This window comes from Crocodylus siamensis, chromosome 2 (genome assembly GCF_052110815.1).
Source record: "Crocodylus siamensis isolate JL-2025a chromosome 2, ASM5211081v1, whole genome shotgun sequence".
Lineage (NCBI taxonomy): Eukaryota > Metazoa > Chordata > Crocodylia > Crocodylidae > Crocodylus > Crocodylus siamensis.
In genome coordinates, this window is record NC_143396.1 from 289497476 (window position 1) to 289524255 (window position 26780).

General features: G+C 48.0%; 1 protein-coding gene across 1 annotated transcript; it reads left to right on the forward strand.

The window, feature by feature from the left end:
- On the forward strand, window positions 1–26460 carry GCH1 (GTP cyclohydrolase 1). The gene is made up of 6 exons (XM_090034377.1): window positions 1–335; window positions 14385–14494; window positions 17168–17223; window positions 21638–21669; window positions 23208–23292; window positions 23983–26460. Exons 1-6 carry the CDS (start codon window positions 20–22, stop codon window positions 24107–24109), a joined length of 726 nt encoding a protein of 241 aa, XP_089890503.1. The 5' UTR covers window positions 1–19; the 3' UTR covers window positions 24110–26460.
- Window positions 26461–26780: the final 320 nt, after the last annotated feature.

Sequence of the window (26780 nt, forward strand, 5' to 3'; positions counted from 1 at the left end):
GGCCCGGCGGGAGCGCGGCATGGAGCCGGGCCGGGGGCTGAGCTGCAACGGGCTGGGGCCGGAGCCGGGGCCGGGGAAGGCGAAGGAGGAGACGGAGACGGAGACGGAGAAGGCGAAGGCGGGCGCGTCGGCGCGGTGCCCGGCCGGCTGGCGGGACGAGCGGCCGCGCAGCGAGGAGGACAACGCGCTGCACCTGCCGGGGCTGGCCGCCGCCTACACCGCCATCCTGCGCGCCCTGGGCGAGGACCCGCAGCGCCAGGGGCTGCTCAAGACGCCGTGGCGGGCGGCCACGGCCATGCAGTTCTTCACCAAGGGCTACCAGGAGACCATCGCAGGTAGGGCCCGGCGCGAGGCTGCGCTCTTCCCAGCCGGGGTGCCCGGGCACGTCCCGCGGCCTGGGCTGCCTGGCCCCTTCCTCGCGCGGCCCGTGCCCTCGCCCTCGCCCTCGCCCTGCCCCAGGGGCTGGGGCGGGCAAGGCCGGGGGTCCCGCTCTGGGGAGGCCAAGACGCCCCTCGGCCCCCTCCTCCCTGCTGCGCCCGGCCCCGAGGGGCTCGGGGGGCTCGGCTCCGCTCTGGGGAGCGTCGTGTCGCCAGCCGCACGCGGCGACCGCGGGGCCCGGCGCTCTCTCCCCCTGCCCCGAAGTCGTGAGCTTGTCAGACTCTCCGCAGGGAGGTTTCCAAAATGCTGCTTTTACCCAGGCGCGCGCTGGCGGGGCAGAGGCGGGAGGGAGCTCCGGCATCTTCCCCTCCCTCCTGACTCAAGTTGTGACTTCTTCTTTCCCTGAGGTTGGCGCAGCGTGTAGTCCGGGCCAGGAGCTGGCTGGGCTTCCCCTGGACCGCGGTTGCTAACGCGGATGAACTCAGAATGAAAACTTTCAGTGAGCGAATCGAGCGGGCGTCAGGCAGGCTTCTCGAGGCGCGTCTCGGGGAGAGGGAGAAGCCCCCCGACCGCAGGCTCGCCGGCGCTCTGCTCCCGCTCCCAGCTTGTCGGGAAGCAGAAAGCCTGCGGTCGGCGTGATGCAATCCGGGACCGTGTGGCAGGAGCGATACTGTCACTGTCGTCAGCCGGGCTGTTGCTGAATGAAAAAGTTGAGTCACGGAGGTAGCAGGAAGGAAGGAAGGAGCGGAGGGCGAGGCCGGCTGGGGAAAGAACCGAGACGAGCGAGACTGGCTGCCAGTGCCTCCCCTTCCTCCTCCCCGCTGCCCCGCAGCGCAGGGGTCGTGGGTGGGCTGCGCCTTGCACTTCCCTGCACCTGGCGTTATGGGGCCGCTCGTCTCCTTAGGGTATTTATTGCCAGTAGCAGAGCCACTTCCCCCACCCCGCCTCTCACCGGGCAGTCGAGTCCTTTAGCTTGCAGGTATCCACCACGCTCCTGCTCCAGGTCACCTAGATATGCTTGTTCACCTTTCCCCCATGGAAATTCGGCGCTTGTGCTGGACGAACAGTACCGAGTCATCTGTCCGCGCCCAATGCTAATGTGTCTTGTAGTATAGAATGAAACCGCTGCAGACTGGTTAATGTAAGTGGTTAAATTTTGAATGTCTGCAAAGGGGAAGTGTCACAGCCATTTAAAAAAAAAAAAAATTAAAAAGCGAGGTGGGAGTGCCGTTTCCCAAACGAAAGCCAGCCGCGTGCTTGTCTTGGCGGCGCGTGGCTGGCTGCCGATCTAGGGACGCTCCAGAAGCGCGAGTGTGACCAACAGCAGCACAAATGGGAAACCTGCAGGCCAGTCGGTCTGGTCCGCGGCCTGCTTTCGTCCTCCGGCTCTGGCTCCCAGCTAACTCCTAACTTTGCTTTTTGCCTGCTCGCCGTCACCTGGACACAAGCCCTCCACTGCCTTCCCCAGCTACCTCGGCTCCGGTTATCGCAGCACACTTGCCGTCTCGTTTTCCCCATAGTGACTAATAGCTAGTGCTTTTATGGGCAGCAGCTGTGTGAACCAACGCAGTTCCTAGGTTATTCAGTAGCTTTTCGTCCCTCCTGTCCCGTGTACCCTGGGCTCTATCGGGCTCTGCCTGTAGGCCTGCGGTACGCCTTGCCAGGCAGCAAAGGCTGAAAAGTCCCCTCTTGCCAGTGCAGGGGATGGCACTGGTGGAGGATGCATGACACGAGGGAGAGTAAAATGCTGCTTGTTCCTAGGTCTTAAACTGAGGCACTTACTCGGGTGTCAAAACCTCCTGCCTAGCCAAGCCCCGTCCCTGCGGAGAGCGGTCGTGGCGGGTGACGTGCGGCTGGGAGGGCAGTGGGAGAGCCCTTTGTGGCAGCGCACAGCCGCCCCTTGGCTGTGCTGGCTGCTGCATGGGAAAGAGCTGGCAGGACTGGGTGGTAATGTTGAGGCTTTTCCAGGGAAAACCTCCTTTGTACGGGATCCAGGCTGCAGGAGCGCTGTCCTTCCTTGTGTGTCTCCTTTTTGAACCGGTGAGATGAGATCGGTGTGCGACAGAAGTGTGCTTGTTCCCACCTCGCCCGTCTTCAAGGAGACTGAATCCCTTTCCACTGCCCCAGCCTCCTCTGTTGCACTCCCCCTTCCCTCCGAAAGGAGCAGCCCCTCTTTCCCTCCCGCTGGAGGCAATCTTCCCTCTCCAGTTTCCGTAATGGAAATGTGGGCAGAGTTGGCAGCAGAGACCTCTGGCTGGCCAGCAAAATGCCTGTGGATTCTGCTTCTTAAAAGTGTGTGCTTACACTTGGAGAAAGGAGGCTTTTGTATAGCCCCTGTCTCAATGCTGCAAGGACCGTGCCCACGGTGCGTCCATCTGCAGTGCCCAGCACAGCGAGGCCCTCGGCTTGCCTGGGGTCTGCAAGCACTTGTGCAAAGCGTGTAAATGCACTAGTACTGAGCTGCTGTGTTCTTGGAAGTTGGCAGAGCCAGCCTGAGAGAGGAGTTTGCAGGGCAGCGTGATCCCTGTATGTAGTGTGATTGCGGGACTCCAAAAAATCACCCCTGTGAGACTGAACAACCGGAGGCAGCTTCTTATTTCTAGCGGTGTTTTCTTTGCCCCTGGGGAAACCAGCAGAGAGGAGTCTTTAGCTGTCAAATTGAATTAAGAATAGAAGAAATGGGGCACAAGCACGCTGGATGGGAAACCTGCACATATTTAAAATGCTCAGCTTAATTTTTCCAAATGAGGAGGTAGGGGCTGTATGATCCTTCGCACACACGATTGCCTGGGGCGTTATCCCTTGCCGCTTGCATTTGTGAGTTATCCTCTTCTTGCTCGTCTTTCAGCCTTTGCGTATGCCCGGAGGCTTCTTGTGGCAGTCTGAGCACCCAAGCTTTGCGATGCAGTAAGGCAGGGATGCTGTGGGCTGCTGAGCTGGGCTAGACCGTTGGTGTTAAATCGGAGCCATGATGCCGTACGCATCCCTCGGTGAACGGGGACCAGCGTACTCCAGTTCAAAAAAAGTGTTTGCAGGAAAGACGCAATGCACAGAGTGGGAGAAAATGGTGCTTTCTGTGCTGAGCCACTTGTGGCTTGGGTGCTGCAGCCAGAATATTAGGGAAGGATTTGGGGGTGGGGAAGGGTCTGCCCTGCAGTGCCCTTTCATCTCATCCTGCACCCCAGGAAGGAGAGAGCAAGGGTGCAGCACACAACCGGCTGTATAAGCTCTGGGTGTGGTTAGCATTTTCCAGCTCACTTAGTGCATTTGTCTTGTATCGGGCCAGCCACCAGTGCTACTTTTTTTAATTGCTTTGCAAAGTGCTTTTTTTTTTTTTTAATCTGCTTATTTAAGACCCCAGAGATCTTGTGTGGGCTTTTTTTTCTGATTAGGGAACCTCTTTCCTTTGAAAGAGAGGAAACCTTGACACACTTATAGGTCCTGTGTGATCCAAAATTGTCAGGGGGGGAGGGAGTTTTCTTGGGCTTCAATTGAAAGCTTTTTACTGAAGGGAGCTTAGTGTTATGGGGAGGAAGGTTTTTTGGCTAGCTAGTTTTGTTTGCATTTTTAGTAAGCCCCCCCCCCCAGCCATTTTCCATCTTGGGGATGGGGGGAACTGCAAATGAATATGATATTTAGCTACTCAAAGCAAACTTCAACTGAATAAATTTCTCCTGCCCCCAGGCCCTTGTATGTCACTTCCTTGGTGCCTGATGCGGTACTATTTTTCTTGATTATTCTGGAAGAAAACCCCTGCCTTTGTGGGAAGGGGGGAATGAGACTAAATACAAAATCTACCCAAAGTTGAGCTACTTGTATGCAATTAGAGCAGCAAAATAAGTTTGGAGTCGATTCTCACCTACCCCTTTGGGTCATTTTCACTGCCACGGGATGTCTCCCATGGCTGCTTTGGCCTTGCTTAAATAGTAATGTTCCTGACTCATCTTCTGTACGTGTCGCAGAGCACAGATAACAGATCTGAATGTAATATTGAATGTCTGCGTAGCTGGAAGTCGCCTCTGAAAAGCCAGAACAATGTCAGGATCGAACTTTGATTCTAGGTCACGTATCTTTTTTTTCCCGTTAAAACATCTGGGTTTGGTCAATACCCTACCTTTTAGAAGCCATTTTTTTTTTCAGGACAACTGATCTGTACTAGTATAGAAACAAGCTTTTTATCATGTCCTTTTCCCCAGTCACTTAGTCTAAATGACCAATATAAAATTATCAGCAATTAGAGCTTTCTACTTGGCTCTGCAGATGGAGAAAGACTCCCCTTACAGATCAGCCTTCCTGGTGTTTCCTGTATCAATAGGGGTGGCCAGAAGACTTCCACTCCTTAAACTTAAATAGCGAGGAAGCAGAATCATCTCATCAGAGTAAGGCTCTAATGAGCCATGAGATTAGCCGTGGGAATAAATTAAACTGAAAACTTGTCAACCGGATGTTCTGCAACCGAAAATCAAGCTGGACAGCTAGTCGATGCTGGTTGTTTTTTTAATTTAGTTTTTGTACTCTTGGTTCGGTTGCTCTAAAGTTCAGCCTTGTTTTGTAAGGAGGAGTGTAATCCCTCGTTTAATAATACTCGGCAGCTTTATTGAAGGCTGCTGTCTGTAAAGCTATTAAAATAAACATTGCAGAATAGAATAGTGTGTACCAAGACCTGATCCATGAGCGGCAAGTCCTAAAGGCCCACTAGGCCCAAGGTCTTGGAAATGAACGGGGCTAATCTAAATTTAAAAGGGGACCTTCAGCACCTTGAGAAGAGGAGCAGCAATGAGCCGGTCCTGGTTCTGAAAGACCACAGGAGACACCAGACACTGGCCCTAATGAACATCAGGCCTTTGCAGAAGGAAAATAACTTTGGTTTTCATTATGTTAACGTGGTGTGAGTGAAACCACATGTCCGTTCGGAGCTGCAGTGGCTGTACAAGCAGAGCTAGCGATGCGAGGCAAAAAGCTTTTTTGTTTTTTAAGCGAAACAGCCCTAAAGCATGGCGGCACGCTGAACTGCCTCTTCTACCCACGGCAGCATGTGGACTTGATGCTTTGTTAAACGTCAGCAATTACCTTGGGGCCAGCAGTTATGCACATTTAATATGGAAATGCTGTATGCAGGTGGAAAACTGATTTTCCTTGTTCAGAGATCCTGGCTTTCTGAACCTGCCCTGGTTCAATCTGTTACTCTTGTGATTTTTGTATCCAGTCATTAAATGATCCTTTTCTTTTCTTTTCTTTTTTTTTGTACATCTCCTTAAGGCAAAATTGTTATCATCTGGGAACTGCCAGCACCAAGAATGAGACTTGTCACATGTATCTTTATAATGCTTTTTGCTTGTATGGCAAGTGTAGAATAAATACAACCTTAATGTTAAATTTCCTCGCCTTCTTCTGGCTCCGTGGAGTTGGTATTTTAGCAGATGATAGTGGTGGGGCAGACTGTCAAGTCTCTCAAGCTTGGTCGATTTGCCGAGGACGGTGCTGGCTAAAACACCAGCATGCGAAAACAGACAGTCGACAGCTTGAGCAAACAGCCTGTTTGATCGGCAAACTTGCCCGTTTCTGAGAGACGGCAGGTGACTGTTCTCTGGTTGGAGACGTGATACTGAGGTTGCTAGCTCTCTTGCAGCCCGTTTGGACAAAACACAGCCTGCTCCTAGTTAAACTTCAACCTTGCTTGCATTGCTAGCTTCCTATGGCTATATCTGGGGGGGTTTCCCTAAAAATTGGGGAAGGAATAGGAACAAAATCTTGATTCACTTTCCCTGGGGTGTCTGTCCTCTGAAATGGAGTATTTTAAGTTTTTTGGATCTTGCAGCGTGTCCAAAGAAGAATGTTTCCAACTATTTGAGTTGGCCAAATAAAAGACATCCGATTTACCCAAAGACCCTTGTCTTCCAACCCAGATGCACTCATTTGTGCTTGTTCGGGTTTTAGCTAGAAGTTTGTTAAATCTTGTTCGAGGACCCTGCTCATTAAAGCCTTCTGTATGGCCTTTCTTAATCCGTTGTTTCAGCTTCCCTACTCTCTGCCCGGCCATCAGCTTTTAGAATAAACTTTCAACATGTCCCTTAATATTATGGCAATGTTATGAAACCTTTACTGAAATCTTGATACATTTTTAATGAGTTGTTACATCATCCTGCTTTGCCTTCATATTAATAAAGGTATCGGCGGAAGACCACTTTAAGAACTTAATCTTTTGTTTCATCAGAGAATCTCTAATAACTGTGATCTTTCATGTGAATAGACTCGAATCTCCCCAGGCAGAACAGAGAACACTTTTTTGGCAGCCAAATAAATGGACACAAACAGCACACAAAATTAGCAATATTGCCTTTCCTCTCCCTCTGCTTTCTAATAAGTCAAGTACGTACTCGGCTAAACTTCAGACTCGGTTTCTGGAATTAGCATTGGAGACTTTCTGAAGCAATTAAATCCATCTGGGATGAATGCAGTCTTTCAGTTGCTTCAAGAGATTTAAATGACACCTTTTTCACACTTCAGAAGACCTTTTTGGTATGAGGATTGTTATAAATCCCACCCGGCTGGTATGTTTTTAGAGGGTTAATTGCACGTAATTTCTCTTGTGTTCTTTCTGTGCATTTAAAGACAATTCTCTTCATCTCCAATTTTAATTCTGGAGCCTTTCTTTCTTTATTAAAAACGTCCCAAAATAATGGTGCATCTCTTGTGAATCTGACTTTTAATGCAAAATCCATTCCTTTGTTCACAACTCTTCAGTTCTACCAGATAAATCATATGCGTGGCAGTGAGCAATGCTTAATTCTGATATCTTGAATTTTTTTTCATATTTAAGAACCACTCTTCCCACTAACTTGTCTGCAAAGAAAACTTTGCAATTATTACAGAATAGTAATACCTGGATACATTGAAAACTTTGCTCTCTGCCTCTTGACCAGAAGCAATTCAAGGTCTCTCAAACCTTGTAAAATTACAGTAGTTTTGATTTACAACTCTGCTCTTTCTACTCACACCCAGCATTTGAATTGTGGGCAGAAGTTGCCACAAGCTAACAAAAAAAAAAAAAAATCTTAGAATAACTGAAAAGCAGGATTGGGATCCCTAGAGATTATCTAGCCCAGCTCCCCCCCCCCGATCATCCCTATCCAAATCATCTCATGCAAACCCTATTACTAAATTCATTTGAGTGTCTATCCCATGCAAACCCTCTTACAAAAATTACTTGAGTGTCCTTGCGTTATCTGGGATGGACCCAGATGCCCCAAGACTCCTAAAACATAGTCTTGCCTAGCTGCCATCCAGCCGGTTGTCACCCATGTTGCACTTGTGCATTTGATTATCCTTCCAGAGGCATTGCGCCGTGCGACAGTCGCATCCCTTGCACAGCTACAAGGCATAACCCCCTGGCCTGCCACAGGTAAAGTAGTGGGACAACAGCAGTCACAGCCATGTTGTTGCAAGAGTAGTTGTCAAAGCTAACCCTAGGCCGGGCCTTCAGGTACCCCACTTCCAAATGAGAGGGGCCACCTTCCTTGCTTTTGGGAGGGGATGAATGCAATTTGCTCCTTGCAAATATTCAAATCCTTGGTCTCTCACGTTGCCTATGATGTTAGTTAGATGTGAACAGTATTCTCAGTCCAGTTCCTACCACAGGACCCCATGGGGGTTGGACAGATGAACTGTTAGGCTGTTTTATAGGGACATGTTATGGGGTAGGATGTACTGTAGTTCCAGCGGACCTGGCTCAGCTCTCCACTCCTGTCCCTGGGGAAGGGGTTGAGTTGCCATGTATTATAGCTCCCCTTACTGTGGGATAGGAGCGGATAGATGAAACCATGGGTTTGCTGATGTGTGCTCCCCAGCAGCGAGTCCCCACCCATGCATTTAAAAGCCATATAGTTGTTAATCTGTCCAGACCCCTGTCTAGAGGGGGAGATTCATCTTCCTGCTGGTCTTTAAAATGATGCTTTTGAGCATGCTCATCAGAGCTTGCCCTTCTCTGGACCTGTCTTATAGACCAAACTCCCAGGGGAATCATGAAAGCAAATGAAACTTTGCTCTTCCAGTGTGTATAAGGGGATGGGGGAGAACTGGTTGAAAAGAAAAAGACCTTCCCCAACTATTGGCTGCCTTGAAGGCAGGATTTGTCAGAAAAAGCAAATTATAAATCTCCCACACCTCCACTGTTGATGTGCTGTCGCAGGAAACGAATATATCGAGTATCTCAAGCATCGCAGATCTAATGGGATGTTTTAAGAGGCCGTTCTGTATAGTGGCCTCATCTTTCATTCTCCTGACCTAACCAGTCAGCTGTCTGGGAAGACACTGCATCTCCTCTGCTTGCTAGAGGTGCTTTTGCTTTCCCATGCTACATTAAAGCCATGCAAATAGTTTCTATAGCAACAGGTCCTTTTTCCCTGTGACGCAAAATCCCGAAAAGGTCTCTCTTGTTCCTTGTTCTCCTCTGATTCTGAGTTTTGCTTTCATCCCCTGTCATTTTGTAGATAAAGGTATTATTTAAATTCTGCCCATAGTGTTCCAGGCGCTGCTTCTCAATGAATGCAGCTGCTTTAGTTTTATGACATATTAAAGTCTCCATGGCAGTCGCTTGGCTCTGGGTCAGAGACATCTACCACCGGATACTCGCATGCCTAGCTCTACCTCTTGTGTCTGCTGCCTGCTGGCCCCCAAAGTGTCCGTGTTTGAACTGAATTGGAGCCTTTTAATATCACGATGGGTCTGGAAAGATCTTGTATTCAACTTCCTTAGCTTCCTTTGCAATCAACTTCCTTCTGGTTTACTGACCTAGGAGGAGACGGTTTTCTGCTATCCAAGTGCTGCTGCAGGAGCATCCCCTACATGGCCCTGGTGCAGCTGTGGCCTTGTCAGATCTGGAAAGTGGGACAAGTAAAGTAGCAGGTCACAGGAGAGTCCAGCAACCCCTTTTCCGTCTCTTTGCTATAGTCGTCTTAGCATCCATGGATTCCTCTTCTGTAACAAATAGCGGAGGAAAGGAGGGTAGGGTGCTCCTACTAACGAGGGACCTCCTGAAAGCAATAGAGCAGGAGGTGCTGTGGGAGAAGGGGGAAGCGCGGGGGTGGGGGGGTTGCAAAGGAAAACCTCTGCATCTTCATGAAAATGAGAAGACTTAATCTCCGTGCCAGATGCACCAGCTCTCATGCCACGGGTCTGGGTGACACTAACTCCACGCACTCCTTTGCCACGGGGAGCTGTGGCAGGGCCACAAGGCTCTCTAGCTAACCCGCTTCCCTTTCAGGTGCGTGTCTGGCACCTTGCTTGAGAAGAAAGCCGCTTGCTAGTTTTGAGGTCATTTTTCTGGCCCTGTCTCCCAGGCTCTTAAAGGTGTTTTTTCTTTTTTTCCCCAATTACCATTTTTGCTAGTCTGCTAATTCTTCTACCCCTTCGCCCTCTGTGGAGACGCCAGGCCAGACCTACACGTGGCTAGTCTCGAGCTAGAAAATTCAGGTGACTCAAACTGCTGGGACTAGCTTTAAAGATGAAGCAGAGCGGTGAGTGAGATGCTGATGGCTTGGAAAAGGTGAAGGGTCTCCTGATTTGTCTTCCCTTCCTTTTCCTCTGGGAAGTTTGCCAAGTCGGCTTTATTCTTCCAATCAAAGGGGAAAACAGAGGTGCCTGTGGTACGGTGGCAGCATGGAAGGGCACTGGGCTGGCTGGTGGGAGCCCTCTGTCCTGGTCCCAGCCCGGTGGCTGGCTGGTGGGACCCTACCTGTGCTGCTTCCCCTCCCGGCTCTTCTCTTCTCCCACTTGCCCACCGTCTTGTCTTCTCTGCCTAAGCTCTTGGTCTGTACAGTGCCTAGCACCAGACGTCAGTCCCGAAAAGGTCTCTCCTGACAAAGTTTGGGATTTTTGAGTGAGCCGTTGTCACTCAAATAGCTCTCCCCTCAAAAAGCTGCATTGTTCTGCCTAATTCATTAAGCAGGGTCCCTGTTGGCTTGCAGTTGTCCTTTGTGGAAGCTCCCAGTTTGGAAAGAGACCCCGTTACCAGCTGACCTTGATCTTCCTGGCACCGTCTGAATAAGCTCAACCCCTTTCAGACCAAGCCTCTGGAGATGTGGGCGATTTCCTTACTGTGTTTATGGCCAGAGGTGGGAGAAGGAGACAGTTCTCCTGGGGCTCGGACGTGGCGCAGCGGCCGCAGTGCTGGTTTGGAGAGGAGCACGACAAGGGTCAGCCGGAAGGGAGGGAAGGAGCTTGGCCCACGGACAAGGAGGTTACTGGAAATGGAGGGCATAAGGGGAAAGGCATGAAGGCTTTGATGGGTTAGGACAAAGCAGGGACCCTTGAACCCTGCTGGGATTCATAGGTGTTCAGTGAGCTGGTCCTGAGACTTGTCCTGTTGGAGTGTGAGGCCCCATCAGGGCCCTGCGAGTCCTGGTGACGGCTGGCTGGCCGGCCGGCAGGGGCAGAGCTATTTGGCACTTGAAAAGGGGTGGGTGAGCAGTGTGAACTCGAGGCAGAAAGGAATGGGGTGGGGAAGAAGACGGGCGGCTGTTTGGATGGCAGAGAGGGAGTGCCAACGGCTTATGCTGCTCGGGGCTATCCTGTCTTCTGTCCCTTCTGCTCCCCTGTGCTGGCTGGGCTACTCGGGGCGGTCTCTGTCCTGGGGAGTGCTCTGTGCTGGGACTTTGGGTCCTTGGATGGTACAGGTCCCGGGAATGCATCAGCTCTGCTGCACATGGCAGGGGAACGTGCTCCGAGCTGCATGGAGCTCGGCGGATGCCTTTCCGCATAGGACCACATACATAGGCAGCCTCCTCTGGACTGCGGCTGCTCGAACTGGCTCTTGGCACTTTTTTCCTCCCTCCCTCCCTGGTGGCACGTAGTTGGTTGCTGCTGTTCTTGCCTCTGATAGGGACCCATCAGCCCTGAGGAGTGTGTGCCTCTCCTGCCCCCCACCCCCGTCCCACTGTTCCTCCTCATCCTTTGGACTGACTCCCACAAGGGGCACAGCTCTCTGCCCGTGTGAAGAAGCCACCTCATCTTTTCGGGGCCCACCCGTCATTCCTGGTCCACTGAATGGCCCAGACAACGCTCCAAGGTTGCGTCTTGCTGAGATCGCCAGGCCTTCGTGGTAACGAGCGCTCATCAAAGGCAGAATGTCGCAGATGCTGGTTTCCAGGGTTACCTGCATCCTGCTGATAGCACGCAGGAAATTAAAACACTCTGCGATGGCGATATGCTGTCGGCACCAGATGGCAGCCATTAGGTAGACGTGCGTGTCGGAGGGAAGGTGTATAACATGATGTGGCGGGCACAACTGTTGAACTGGTATATTAACCACTGAGTCACTCAAGGACCAGAGTGAACCTTTTTAACAAAGTTACCGCCGGTGCACGGCGCCTTTTGTTCTTGTTCACCCTGCTCTTTTTATGGTACTCGGGAGCTGTCTAGTAGTTGCTTCAGGCTGCACAAAATACCCGGTATGAACCTACGAGCAGCTCCTTTTCGTTAGCTGTTCCTATTAGGCTGGCTGGATGCCCCATTGAATTGCTAGCATAGCTGTTGCAGGTTTGAGGTTACAGAGACAAAGCAGACAGCTTCTTGGGCTGATCTCTGCTTCCCTTTCTGAATAGCAGGCTGGGTCTCTTACCTCGGGGCATTGGCTAACATCCTTCTGACATCTCTCAATATAGCGTGGCCTCTTGGGATCCTCAGTGATGCATGATGCAGGACTGACCTCAGTCGGACGCAAGTTAAGGAGCTGGGTACCATCCTTTGGGAACAGCACAAAGGCTGCAGGCATTGCACTCAGGCAGCGCCCATTTGCTACAGGAGGAGCTGACTAGTCTCCTTCCCTCTGCTTTCCTTGCTGTCATCCTTTTTTTTTTTTTTAAGTACCTCTGTTTGGAGCGCAGGTAAAACGGGCTGTATCTCCATTAGCTGATGGACTCTGTCCCATGCTTTGAGGGAGCTTGAAGAGGCAAGTGCTGGAGATGGATGGTGTTGCATCAAGCCATGGAACTAGTTTGAGAGGCTCTATGCCACAAAGTGAAACATGGGGAAGGGGAGTTATCTTGTCAGGTTGCTACCATGTGCCTAAATCACTCTTGCCTGGGTGTGTTTATCCCATGCTAAGCACTAGTTTTTAAGTACAGGGTGGAACTTTGTGCTGGCTTGCCTCTGGCCTGAACCCTGGCCCAGCTGGACTTTGCCATGCGGGACATGGAAGAGCAAGTACAACATGAAGATCCTTTATAACCAGGCCTTCTTTTTCAGCAGTAGCCTTGCAATAATGAGACTTTACTTCCTGAGTTACTTCATTAGCTGTCTACTTTTCCCATTCTGAAACACTTGGGGAGCCACACTTGTTTTCCTGTGAACAAATTGGGTTTAATGTCAGTTATGTGATACAAGCAGCTTGAACGGTGCAGGAGGTCTGACAGCCACGGACCTTGCCCAAAGCACACAATCTCCAAAACAGCTGTCTATGTCGTATATAGATTGCCAAGAGTTTAAATAGGTCAATTGGGCCTAGAAAATTATTTAAAAAACAAGGTTACTGGAGATCATTGATGGGAGAGATGCATCTTTCTGTGGCTAGGGACAGAAATGACATGTAAACCAGTATAAGTGATCAGAAACTGGTCTAAACCTGGAACAGAACAGAAGTTCAGTACACATAGACTGGTTTCAAAATGGCTGAACTCAGTTTAAGATAGACATGGATGGACGTAGCATTGGATTTAACCAGTTTAGGTTACACTGGTCTATCGAACTTCTGTCTCCAATCTGCTCAGGGTTCAAGTTACCTCTCAGTCCTGCAGCATCCCAGCATGCTGTATAGCTTCCCACTAACCCCTGCCTCACAGGTTGGGTGGGCTAGCCTTTGCTCCTCTATGCCTCTGGGCAGAGCAGGGTTCAGGGGGAGCCTTGGCTAGGCTGGGAGATACCCCCAGAGGCATGGGGCTGCTCAACATGGGCAGACACCCCACTCAGGGGAGCTGGCACTGTGACAAGGGCTCCTCCCCTCCCTACATCAAGACAACGGGGTTGGAGGCATGTTCCAGGCAGCCAATCAGGGGTGGTCCCCACTCGGCAATGGCTGACCAACTGGGAGGCGTGCTTGAGCAATGCCCCCCTTTCTGGCCTGGGCCAGTGTGGGCATTTGCCTGCCTTTCGTGACTGAAGAGCAGATGTGAGTTCTAGTCATTATTGTTCCAGTCTACACAGTTTAGACAAACCTGTGAAGATTGGATCGATTCCACCTTGGTCTTTTTGACTGTCTGTACCTAGTAGGGCTGTGTGAAACGGCACCGTTCCGTTTCACCTTGAGTTTCGACGGTTCAACGGAACAGTGTTTCGTCTCAAATTTCAGTTTGAGTCGAAACAGCTGTTCCGTTCCATTCCATCCCATCAAAACAGAAAGGCTGCTTCAAAGCTGTTTCAAGTTTCGCTGGAGATGGGAAGTCAGACCAGCTGGACTGACTTCCCATCCCCAGCGCTAGATTGCCCAGTTGGGCTGCTTCCCCGACTGTCGTGCTAGATAGCACTGAGGACGGGAGGCAGCCCGGCTGGGTTGCCTCCTGCCCCAGCACGATCTAGCGCTGGGGTTGGGGAAGCAGCCCAGCTGGGCTGACTCACTGTCCCTTACCGGATCTTGCGCAGGGGATGGGAAGCCAGCCTAGCTGGACTGACTTCTCATCCCCAGCCTATGGTCGATACGTTTCGACTTTTGAAACATTTCAACCAGCCTTGTTTTGTTTTGAGGCTATTTTGAGGGCTTTTGGTTTTGATTTTGCTGTTTCAACCTCGAAATTGGTTGAAACAGTGTTGAAACGAAACAGCCAGTGAAATTTTGCACAGCCCTAGAGTACCTAGCTTTTAAAGATGCCTCCAATCCCCTAAAATATACACAAATGTTCAATTGTGTATTTGATAGGGTGGATTCTTTACTAAATCAAGTGGAAATAAAACCAGCATTTCCTGTGTATTGCACATTCTGCACGTGTACGTTTCTGACGCAAATGTTTTAATTTCAGATGTTCTGAATGATGCCATCTTCGATGAAGATCATGATGAGATGGTAATTGTGAAGGACATAGACATGTTTTCACTGTGTGAACATCACCTCGTTCCATTTGTTGGAAAGGTAAATCTCTGCAAAACAAACCCTGCAATATGCACTTAAACCAATCTTTCAAGTGTGCTTCCTGGCTGCCTTTCTTAAAGCCATAACTATCTGCAGCTAACAGCTGTGATGTAGATATTCAGAATACAAATTATGAAAACCTCCTTAATGCAAGCTACGTGTGGATTTAAGCCCTTAAAATATAATGCTCAACCTTTATCAGTCTGATTAACCTAATAGTTTCTGACATTTTAGATCAAAGCTCTTCTTCATGAACCAGTACCAAGCCTTTAGGGCAGACATCTTGATATTATACCAGGTCATCCTGGACAGGAGCTTTGCATTTGCCTGAACAATTGAAAAGCCAGGCAGTGCATTTTCATCTCCTTAATCCCCACAAACTGTACAAGCATCTGATTAGTGTCACTGTCTTAAACGGGCAAGTACAATAGCAGCAGAATTGCAGGTCCAAAGACATCCAGAAGTGACTGATGGCAGTATCTGGAAGCTGAGCTGCTCAAAAAGCCTGACTTCCAGATGATACCCTTTGAAAAGACCCCTTTGACCCTTCTTTTAAGGGTTTTCAATTGGCTAATATTTGTTCTGAGGCCCTCAGAACAATTAATTATTAATTGTGATCTTCCACATTTTGCTCCCCTAGCAGCACTGAAAGATGAACCCACTCCCTAATGCAGTGCCTCTTTGCACTGCACATGTGGGCTATAGAAATGCAGGTGTTCCTGTGTCCTTTAAAATCCTCTCCATGCCCACTTGCGTTCCCACGTGTTGTATTTTCTCGCATACAGTGTGCCCTGGGATGTAATATGCACCTTGGTTTTGGAAAGGCAAAATGAAGACCATATGATTTTTCTTGAGTTACAGCTGCATAGAGCAAGGACAAGAGCCAAAAGGCCTGCAAGGCTGTGAAATCAGAGGACAGAGACCAGGAGTTGCTAGCAGACAGCAGAATTCCCAGAAGGAAGGTTAGCTTAATTAGTGGAACACCAAGACTATTAAAAAGGCCAGACGACACCTATGGAGCAAAGTAAAAGACCCGTTAAGTCAACGGACTCCCTTGGCTGCTTGAACAGCAATGCTGCTGCTGCTCCTGGGCATTTGGTTTCGGAGCAGAAATCAAAACGGGGTGTTCTGATTCTGGGCAGAAAAATCAGCTTCCCTCTTAAGGCGCACAGCTTCATTGTGGGGGCCTGACTTTGGGGTAAAGGTGCAAAGATTATGGTCCATTTTCTTAAAAGTCAGTCACTTGAAGAGAAGCCAGTGATGTATACACCTGGTTGAAGGTCATTACCTCTTGTTCCCCCCCCTGCCCTTTTGCTAATACTTATCCATGGAAAGTAAAGCTACTTTTTGCCTTCTGACTTTTTAATGGCCTGTTGTGTAGTTCTTGTACAGCGTGTGTCATCTTCCTTATTACTTCTGTGGCGTTCTTTTTTTGTGTTTTGCAGCTTGAGCCTGGGTGGTTTGGAGAAATCTCTTTGCAAACACTGACTCGGTCCTACCACTAAAACAGGCAACCCACAGCTTTGGTTTGCCTTGAAGTATCGTTGGGCAAGCCATTCTCCTGTTGGGTACATCAAGCATGCTACCAGTGCTCGCCAGCAAATGGTGGATTTGCTGTGCTGTTTAAAAACTCACGGCCGACCTGTTTTCCACGGGCAGCAAAACCTCATTGCTTTATCTCCAAGTAGCTGTGCTTCTGACTTGCTCTGAAATGTTTCATGTCTTCCAGGTGTCAGCTGGTTGATTACCCATCAGAAAAGTGATAGAAGTGAACAATGTAGCCAGGTAATTAGGGGCAGTTGTGGTCTCGTTAGCACAATAGGCTTCCAGAAGATCAGTTCTCTTGGCGAAATGAGAGAGAGCCCCACACTGACCCCTTCCTACTGTTGTAATTTGGCCCGTATATCAAGTCGGTGGTACAAGGACACCAAGTGGTGGTTTGCAATCTGCTAGAACAGTAAACCCACAACTCATTGGCACTTTTTTCCAACTTCTGAAAAGTGTCACCACTTTTGGGATGTCTTTATTGGAAACAGAGAATACTTTAGTTACAAATTAAACTGGAACAGTGTTCAGATATGCACTATCTGAACGGGACAGACATGGGCTTCATCTCACCTTCTGTAACATCAGTGTTGTAGGCCTTGGCCTTTTAAATGCATTTCAGTTTGTCAGCTTTTTGCCAGATGAATTTTCCAGCCAAAATAAAAGAACAGGTTCTGTATTTTAAATGTTTTGTAGGCATTAAAAGGAGGCTGCATTTATCTTAGCTGAACTTTGCTGTACTGAGTGATAAATGCTCCCCTAAAAATGTCTATATCTCACCTCAATATTAAGGTCTTTGTGTAGGTTATAGCCTTCCTGAGAACAGAAAAATAAGCCTAATAACCACTCTGACACGTAAGAGTGGTGATCTCTCCCAGTAAATGCAGCCGCTGTACACACGAGCACTGAACTCACCAGGCACCGTCAGTCTCTGCTTGCTGCTCTCTCATCTTTTAGACTTGCATGGTAGCACTTCCTTTCCACATGCTGAGACTTCTGGATGCTAAACCCACTCCTGTTTCAGAGTTTGACATGAAGGAAATGCACATCTTGTACACTATGCATGTGTTTCATGGGTGTCCTCAATAGTGTGTTGACCCTGCTAATGGCTGACTCTGCTTTTTCCAGGTACATATTGGTTATCTTCCTAACAAACAAGTCCTTGGTCTCAGCAAGCTTGCTAGGTAAGTGCTAATCTAATGAAAACAATGACAAATTGGATTCTGGGCTGTTGCTAATCTCTCTAATCTGCTCCCCCTCCAAAATACAGCAGGCAGTATTTTGTTCTGGGTTTGGATTTAAACCTATTTTTATCATTAAGTCTGCTGGAAAATCAAAGCTTATATTGCTGCTCTCCGGTGGTTTATACCAAAGCTGCTTGAGGTGCGGGGAAATTGCAAAGCTTCCTGTAATATACCCAAAAAACTGATGTGCTGTGGTCTTATAGTAGGTAGAGCAAGGGCTTATTTTGAGAAGCTAGTTTGGAAAACAGGCTACTAAAACCAATAACATTTATTAGCTGATTTTGGCTAATAAAAATGGACTCTGGGTTATAAACCTTCAAGATCTGTAAATGGTAAATGAACATATAATTACAGTCTATCTCTGGATTATGTTAAATTGAATCTCAAACTTTTTTTTTTTTTTTTTTCTTCATCCGTGTTAATTGACTCTTCAATTAAATCTGACATTTTGTTTCCCTGGAACCTGCGGCGAGCCTGCCTAGGGATAGCGTTTATTGGTGACGTGCAGCTTAGGAACCAGAGTCATTATGGGACACTTCAGAAATCTGTTTGCCACACGAATAGCTTTCCCCAGCATGTGTTCTTGGATCAAATGCTGGGCTGAATCTGGCAGAAAAATGACATTTATCAAGGATAAGGACTTGTGGGTGATAGCAAGGCGATAGCAAGCATATATTAGGTTTTGAGCCACAGTCAAGAATGGAAGGAGTCTGTCTACTCCCTCGCCGATACAGAGGATGTACACATGTAGTTCCCAGTAACACTAGTGAGAGTCAGCCCTGTAAATCCACATGCATGCTGGGTTTTCTTAGTGGGAAGGGAGTGGGTAGACGGTACCACTACAGCATTTTAAATTCAGCCTGTGGTATTTTGGAGAAGAAATCTGGCTCTGAGCTGCAGAGATCCGAGAAGAACCAGAAAGGTTTGTTAAAGCAACTGCACATTAGAGGGAGATCATCTGTCAGCCTGATGCAGCAGAAGTTATCGGAGCTTGGAAGGCACCATGTTGCCCAGGCTAATGGGATCAGGCAGACTATTCAGCCCTGAACTTCAAGGGTCCTTTGTATTCATCCCTGCCCCTATAATGTGCACACATCCTGGGAACTGAGGGTGCCGCTCTGAGCCCCTTTCACTGGAAGCACTATTATTATGACATGTAGAAAAGTGTGGGCCTACAGTTCTTTACAGTCTGTTTTGTCCTTTACTGCCACTGAATAGGATGGATGGCACCTTGGGATCCAGGTTGCCCGACAGTTGTATAACTGGAATTGAAAGGGTAGCTTGCACGATGTTGTTTCTGAGTCGGGTTTCTAAAGGTGAACAGCCCTAGTAAAAAGATTCCCTAGCACAGTGATTCTCAGGGCTGCTGTGAGATCCTTTCAAAGCTGCTGCAGGGTGCAGTGCAGTGATAGCACTGGTAGCCTTGCAAAAGGATTCACAAGGTAAACCCATTTATCACCCCCTGCCACCTACATGTCTTACATCCCTTGTCTCCTGTTACGAATTATGCTCTTAAGTACTGAAAAAAAAATCCTTACTTCTATATTGCAAAATCCACACACAATACTCCCATCCCCTCTCATCACCCCCTGCCACCTACGTGTCTTACATCTCTTGTCTCCTGTTAACGAATTACGCTCTTAAGTACTGAAAAAAAAATCCTCACTTCTATATTGCAAAATCCACACACAATACTCCCATCCCCTCTCATCCTCACTGCCACACATTTTGCATTTTCACAGACCTACATTTTGCATGTTGGCTTCTGTTCCACACAGGAGAACACAAAACGCCATCAGACTCTCCCTATGCCTGAAGAAGGGCGTTTGTACCTAGAAGCTTGCAAAGGACATCTTTTCCCAACTATTTAACTGCTCTAATAAAAGAGATCACATTTACCCAAAGATAAACCCGGAGATTTCAAATAGGAATCCAGAGGGCCAAAAACATTCTGACCAGTTGTGATCTTGTGCTATTGTTTTTTTCCTATGGTATAAAAAATAAGTGAAAACTAGGAGCTGGCATTTTTCTGAGGGGTGCCGTCAGTGTTGAGCAGTGCCTTAAATGTATCAAGGGGTGCCTCGAGGCCAAAAAAAATCCTTGAGAACCACTACCCTGGCTTTGTTCTTAATGTTTTACCTTTTCTGACCTTGTTCAGGGTCAGATTCAAAGTATAAATCAATTGATTTGTGTATACACATCTCTGCACTTATCTTCAAACTGCAAAGGTACAAAAGGACTCAAAATGAAATTATCACTGCTCTTAAATGATTATTCTACAGTTGGCAATGTGTCATTAAAAGCACATAATTTTCTTTTTACCTATTATTATAGAAACACACCGTGGAGTGCCTAGTACTTTTCTGGGGCAGGGAGTTCCCTATTTGGGGGTTTGATCCTGCCTTTTTGAAAGTCAGCGGTAAAATTCCCATCTGCTTCAGTGGCGAAGGATCAGGTTCTTGGACAATAAAATATTCATTGTCCTTGATTGGGTTAAAGAATGGTGTTTTTGACTGTTTGCTAAAAAAAATACATTCCTTCCTTGCCCTATTTAATGCAACCTGCGATTCAAACAAAGATTTGTGAGGCTGTTGGTACCTTAGGTATAATCTCTCCTAATAGGATTATTTTAATATGTTGAGTTTGTGTAGTCAAGGATAACCCGTATTTAGTAAACACGCACATTTCTCTGTGTTTTTAGAGCATGCATTTGTAACCTGGCACAAATAATACCTTTTACATGCAGAAATATGCTTGCAGATCGTCTTGAATTTAAATCTAGAAAAGTGTCAACATTTTTTTTAATAATTTGTACAAAATATTTCTTACCAACATTTGTGCTGCTTTGTTGGTAATGTACCTAATTTATCTCCCCTAGAGTCACTTTTGAGAATAATCATTTAACTCGGAAAGCAAGAGAGCATTGTTCTTAGCACAGTCTCATCACTAGTGCCCCCAGCTAGTATTTGCCTAGAAACGTCTGGCTTCTGTCCAGATTTAACAAGGAGAACATAGGAGACTTTTATAGCAGCATCCTTGGGTGTCTGTTTGTTATCTAAAACACCCTTGATTTACATAAATAACAACTCTGTAACTCTCTGTGTTACCCCCAAATCATCTATGTGACAACAAGAGTGGGTTAAAGTTGTATTTTATTTCCAAAGTGGCATTTTATTTCCCTGTAGCATTTGTGCCTTTTTTTGTCTCCCCCCACCCCATGTGAACATTAGTGACGGTCTATCACTGGTCTTAGAGAGCACATCATTTGGGTGAGAACAAGTGGTCCCTGTCGCTTCCCCCCAAGTCGGAGGTGCTGCTGCAGGCAGGGTGGCGTGGCGTGCCAGGCAGGCGGGTGGGCAGGGAGCAGCACCTGTCTGCCCACCCACCCGGTGCACCATGCTGCTCCACAGTGCTTCGCCTCCCTGCCAGACTGTACCCCGCACCTCTTTGTTTCCTGGATATTCATTTTAATTCTCACGCCGGCCAGAATCCAAAACGATCCGGCTAAACTGGGCTGTATGATCACCCAGCTGTGCCTAAAAACCATAACTCGGGTATGGTGACATTAACTCAGGTGCAGAAATGACTGACAGTGACGTATTGGAGGCACTGCCACGGCACTCAAAAAGACTCGGTTTTGTTTTACAAATCTAAGTAGGAGACCATACATTTAACTACAATGACTAGCAGACTTAATGGCTCTCTTGACTATTTTATTGCCTAGTTGCAGGTTTTTTTGTTAATTCTAATACATAATCTAGCAAATGAGTGCACACTGGAACTCTTATGTTGGTTTTTGCATTGATCTGAAACGGAATAACCTAAAGCTAGGCCCCTAGCATACTAGGAAGACGCATCGTTTCTCTTGAACTGGAGAAGAATGCGGGTTGCGTTGATGCAGGACGTCATCCACATGCTCCATTTCGAAATCCTAGATCCTCCCACAGTTTTCCCTTGTTCCTACTGAGCTAGGACCAGGCTCCAGCTGGGAAGCCATGTCACCATAGCTCCCAGGAAGAGCACTGGGAGGCTGTATTCAGAGGCTGCAAGGTGCCTGGAGGAGAACAGGATGCTGCAGATCTTGGGAGCCACAGCTTGGGCCCTTCATAAGCACAATCCAACACCAAGCCATGGGCAACTGGGAGCGATCCCAAAGGGTGTTACTTGAGGGCCAGATGCCCTGACCAGCCCTGTAATTTCAGCGGGAGAGGCTGCCAGAAGGATGTTTCCTCTCCCACTGACACTGGGATGGGCCAAGAGGCTGGTGTCTACCTTGGTAAACTGGTACTGGATGAGTGTCTGTGTTTTCACTTAGAAAGTGCTCTAACAGCCTTTTGACTTTCCTTCTTTTTAGGATTGTGGAGATATACAGTAGAAGATTACAAGGTGAGCAGTCAACTTTATTCTTGGGGCATGTAGAAAAGTAGGGCTGGAAGAGACCATAGCGGGTTGCCTGGTTCAACCCCCTAACTCTTGCCTAAACCATCCCAGACAGATGCTCACTTAACCTGCACCTCAAAACCCCCAAGGTTGCAGACTTCACCCCCCCCTACATAATCTGTCACAGTCCTGAACTGCTACTTGAGACAGCTCTTCATAACATCCAAGTTAAGTTGCAGCACGGAAGATTTTAAGCCTATCACTTCTTGTCCTGTCCCCCCCATGGCTAAAGAAAAACCCCAGTTCATCACCATCTTCTTTAGAATGACCCTTCTTTGTATTTGAAGACTGTCCTCAAATCCCCACTCAGTCTTCACATCTCTGGGTTAAATGATCTAATTTATCCCCATAAGAGAACCGCAGGCTGTGGTAGTAGTCTCTACTGCCTGGAGGAAGATGACCACTTTTGACCCGCTGGTAGGGCATTTGCAGCAGGGCTGTCTGTGGCCAAAGTGTAAGCAGCGTTGGGGGGGAAAATGCTCTGAGTTGGCAGGACAGGCATTTGTAGTTGTGTGCTGTGTTGCCTTCCTTGTCCAAAATCTTACCACTAGCTCAGGCATTTCTATGAATCATGTAACTACTGAAATGGAGGGTATCCTTGAGGGCTGTACGCTCTCGGTTCCTTTTTTTGTTTCCTACCCCTCTTCTCTCGTGGAGTTGTTGACCCTAAATCCCACCTGCTCTTCTGGTCAGCGAAAACCAGGGGGTTGCATTCGGGCCTGGCCAAGGGTAGGTTTGACCGCCCTGACCCAACGTTTGTACCTTCTCTCAGCCTGTTCTTGACAGTGCGGCTCTCAGAGACAAAGCCGAGGCACCCAGCATCATGGTGACAGCCCCTTTCTCCAGGCTGTGGGAGCTCCCAGCTGTGGGAGCACCCTGCACATCCGCCATGGCTGGGAAATCACTTCTGCGGTGACCTGCCAACTCCAAGGGTGTCTTCATGTACCCCTCCCAGGAGGACAGATCACTGCAGTGGAGATCTCCCCACCCTGGGGGTTTCAAGCACCCCCAGGACTGGGAGATGGTAGCCATGCCCTGCATGCTGCTGGGACCCTGGGTCTGCACTTGCCGGGGCTGAGAGTCTGTAATGGTCCTGGGATTCGGACAGGGCTCCCCCAAAGCTGGCAGGGCTCCCAGCTGCAGGGGAAGTCCAGTGCCAATTAAAGCTTGATGGCAACCAGCTGTAAAGTTAGTACACATTTTCACGGTCTAACGTTATAGCTGTTTGGAGCTTTTTATTGTGTGATGAGACCAGCTGCACGCGCACGGTACTTAAGGTAATTGCACAGTTAACCAGTCAATTGTGCAATACTGTAAATGTGTCGAGGGGTCCTTAAGCTCAATAGCCAGGAAGTGCAGGGATATGGAGGAATTCCCTTATTTAATAGTGCCCCCTTTCCTGTGCACAAGGTACAGATCCAACAGCAGGAGGGTGGCTGGTATTTCTGGGCCTAATTCTCCTTGTGTCCCTGTTGTGTCCGCAGTCCAGGAGCGCCTTACCAAACAAATTGCAGTAGCCATCACCGAAGCCTTACAGCCCGCTGGCGTCGGAGTGGTTATCGAAGCAACGTAAGTCGCCACGAGCCATTCTTCTCTATAGTGACAGGCCAGGACTCCGGCTGGGCTGTGCTTATAAAGAAGGCCCTTCGGTCTATGTGTTGCACATCTGCTATTCTTTGCATCACGTGTCTCCGTCAAAGTGGGGTACGTAGTCTAGCCATGTGACAGCTCTGCTCATGAGCCGGCACCTCCGCAAGGGCACGCGGCGCGGGCTGCATCTCAGCTAGTCAGCATGCTGCTGGATTAGAGCCCCGTGCGGGGAGGGGGGTGGCGGCTATCTCTTATCTTATGCAGCGGTGGCAGCTGCCTGCTTAGCTAGCAGTCCTAAATAAACCTGGATCCAAATTCTGCCCTCGTTAAAGGCTAAGTACGTTCTGCAGCAGGACTCGGCTCATGTTTCTAAACAGGTATGTTGCTGCATTTTTAGCCGTGCATTAAAACGATGCCAGGCTTGCAGGCTGTTGTTCCAGGGAAGTAGACCTTCCGCATCCAGTGTATTTGGAAACCTGACTATTCAGGCTCCTTGCAAAACACCAACTTAGATGCTTTCAACAGACCCATTTGCCTGAAGAGTGGGTTAGTTCTCTTTAAATGGTCATCAGGGTTAAACACAGCCCTGGAAAACAGCCGCTTGTCATAGCTGCTGTCACATAGAGCAGGCCAGCCTGATTCACATGGCACCTCTTTCATTTCTGCTAGGCACATGTGCATGGTAATGCGTGGGGTCCAGAAGATGAACAGTAAAACAGTGACTAGCACAATGCTGGGCGTATTCCGGGAGGATCCAAAGACTCGCGAGGAATTCTTGTCGCTCATCAGAAGCTGAAACGGTGCCGTTCTCCGAATGCACTCTCCCCGGTTGTGCCGTCCCGTGTCCGTCTGTCCCTCACCATTTGTACATCTGATTTTTAAACCGAGCTGTTGTGAGTTGTTGTCCTAACTTGTGCAGTATGAGGCTTGCCCGCAAGCCCAAATGTAACAATGAGGTAGGTCCTGTGAATCTCTAAACTGTCTCTCACGTCACAGGGGAACACAGCTCCCAATAGTTTTTAATTATGCTGTCTCCTGTCTACAACAAAATCGACCGCCATCGGAAGCAGCAGCAGAGGGGTGGGAAAGAAGAGCCTGTTTCTAACATAAAACTATCTTTGGTAAATGAAGTACAGTGCAACATAGGAAATACTGAAAGGCTGCAGAGTTTTTTGCAAGGTCGCGTACATGCATCAATGCCTGAACAGGAAGCTCCTGAATTCTCTCCCAGGACAATTCAGGACTCCTACAATAACTTTAATTGCAACTCTTCTGCTGTGTCTTGTATCAGTCTCTGAATGTGTATGTTATACCTCTTCGTGTGACCCGAGTCTGTTGAGGATGTGTATTTTGTTAGCATTCGCCTGCCTCCTTCTGTTGTTTTATGGTGAATTAAAGACGCTTGTTTTCTAGTCTCTTACCTTGCAGGGAATTAATTTCTAAACAATTCAGGGGTACAGTCTTACCTGTCTTCAGGGTTTTACGCACCTTCCTCTGCCTCAGCGTGAGAGTATTTTACCAGTCAAAGTTTTTAATTTTTTTTTTTTTAAAAGGAATCTTTATACAACCTGCTGTTGAGTTGGCAAGGGAGCTAATGAATCCAAAGAGGTTTTTTGACCACTTTATCTCATTGAATTTGCCTCCTTGGATTTTTCAGTGGGTTGATTGGACTAGACTGACAGTTTCCTTTTAGAGTATCTCAAGTTTCTAGTTCAGTGGGCCAAAGCTTTGGGAAGGGGCTTTCTAACGCTGCCCACTCTCCATGTCCTTTCTGAGAGAGCGTAATTCTGTGGCAGGGACCCTTATAAATGCACTGGCATCGTTGTTCAGTTGGCCCCTTGTATAGGGACAACTGAGCCACGTATTTCCAGGGACATCAACCACATGTTAAATCTCAGTATGGAAAATCAGGCAGCAAACTGCACTGGCTCTAGTTGATTAAATCCTTAGGAAAGAATTAATGAGTACTCTGTGACTCTTTAATTGGGACAATGCACAAATCGCTCCCTCCCCTCGTTTCTAGAACTAGCAAAAAATACGCTTGTGCATATTTTATTATTGTTTTTATTATTATTATAGGACCACAGTTTAATTTTAATATGGGACATTATATGCTTCTGGGTGTGACTATACGGAGTCCACCATGTGTTCACCTCCCTGGTAAATCTTGGTCTTGCAAGCTGCAGTGTCCTGACCCAGCACACATTTTTGCCTCTTTTCTCAACCTTTACTAGAACCAAAGTGAAAAATGCCAGGCTTAGTTTCCATCAGGCCTGGAGCTTTACAGCAGGGTGACCGTGATGACTAAAAGGGTGGCCTTCCCTTTATTATATCTCTGTAATTGCCAGCACCACTCACTGCCAGTAATTTCCAGAAACACACTGAAGATGTCTCTGCTTAATTACACCAGCTGGGATTTGTCATTCAACGCACTGTACAGGATATGGTGTTCGGTCTGAAAACACTAATCTCACTACTGCCAGGATGGACACGCTCAATGCATTGCTCTGTGGCACTTGAACTGTCCTGGGCCTACTTTGTTGTTCACACATGCACACAAAGTCACTTTATTTTATTTTGTTTTAATGAAAGCTCTCAATTTCTACTGACTCTGAGAGCAGAATTTGACTATTTTGAGTTTAATATATTTGTATTGGTTTTTGGTTTAAAAGCCTTAAGTCATACTTGTCTGGAATTCAGAGGAAGATTTTTTTTTTTTCTTCTTTTTGTCTTAGCAACTTCAGAACATTTTTAAGGACCAAAGACGCATGCGCACTGCTACTTTCTGGACTCGCTTTCATTTGGTTGCAACCGCCTGTCTCTTGCAAAGCATTGTCTTGCACCTGAGATAACAGAATGGGTTGGGTGTTAGCTATTTATCCAGGATAAAGTTCTCACTATGGCACCAGGCTTTGGTATTTTATTTCAACATCAGCTGTAGTCTTGGGAACATACCTCTACTTGTATGCGTGGCCTTGGATTTTGTTCAGACTTTTGTAGGCTATGGTGAGTTTTAGAATACCATGTGTTTGATGATAATGAGCTTTAACTACATCCAGTGTATATATGTATAGGGCATAACAGTCTGCTGTTGCACTGCATACAAGTCTATTGTACCAACACATTAAAGTGCAGTATTATCCTTTGCAGAGTTGTTGTCATTTGCGAGTCTGTGCGGTGATGACATCCAGCCCCTGCTCGGAGAGCGGTTTCTGCGGCGGCACGTGCCTCTGTGTTCGCTAGGCTGGGGGTAGACACGGCACCTGTCCAAAGCAGTCTTCTCTGCTCCTATGGCATCCCTTTTAAGTTTACTCTTGAACAACAAGTTTAGGTATAATATGCATCTTGCCGCTCTGCAGACCTCCTTCGGCCCCTTTATAGTGTACATCTAACTGAGCATAGGCAGCCAGTGACCTGGTGACTTCAGCTGGATGTGCATAAAGCCCCCAGGGGGGCTGAAATTTGGA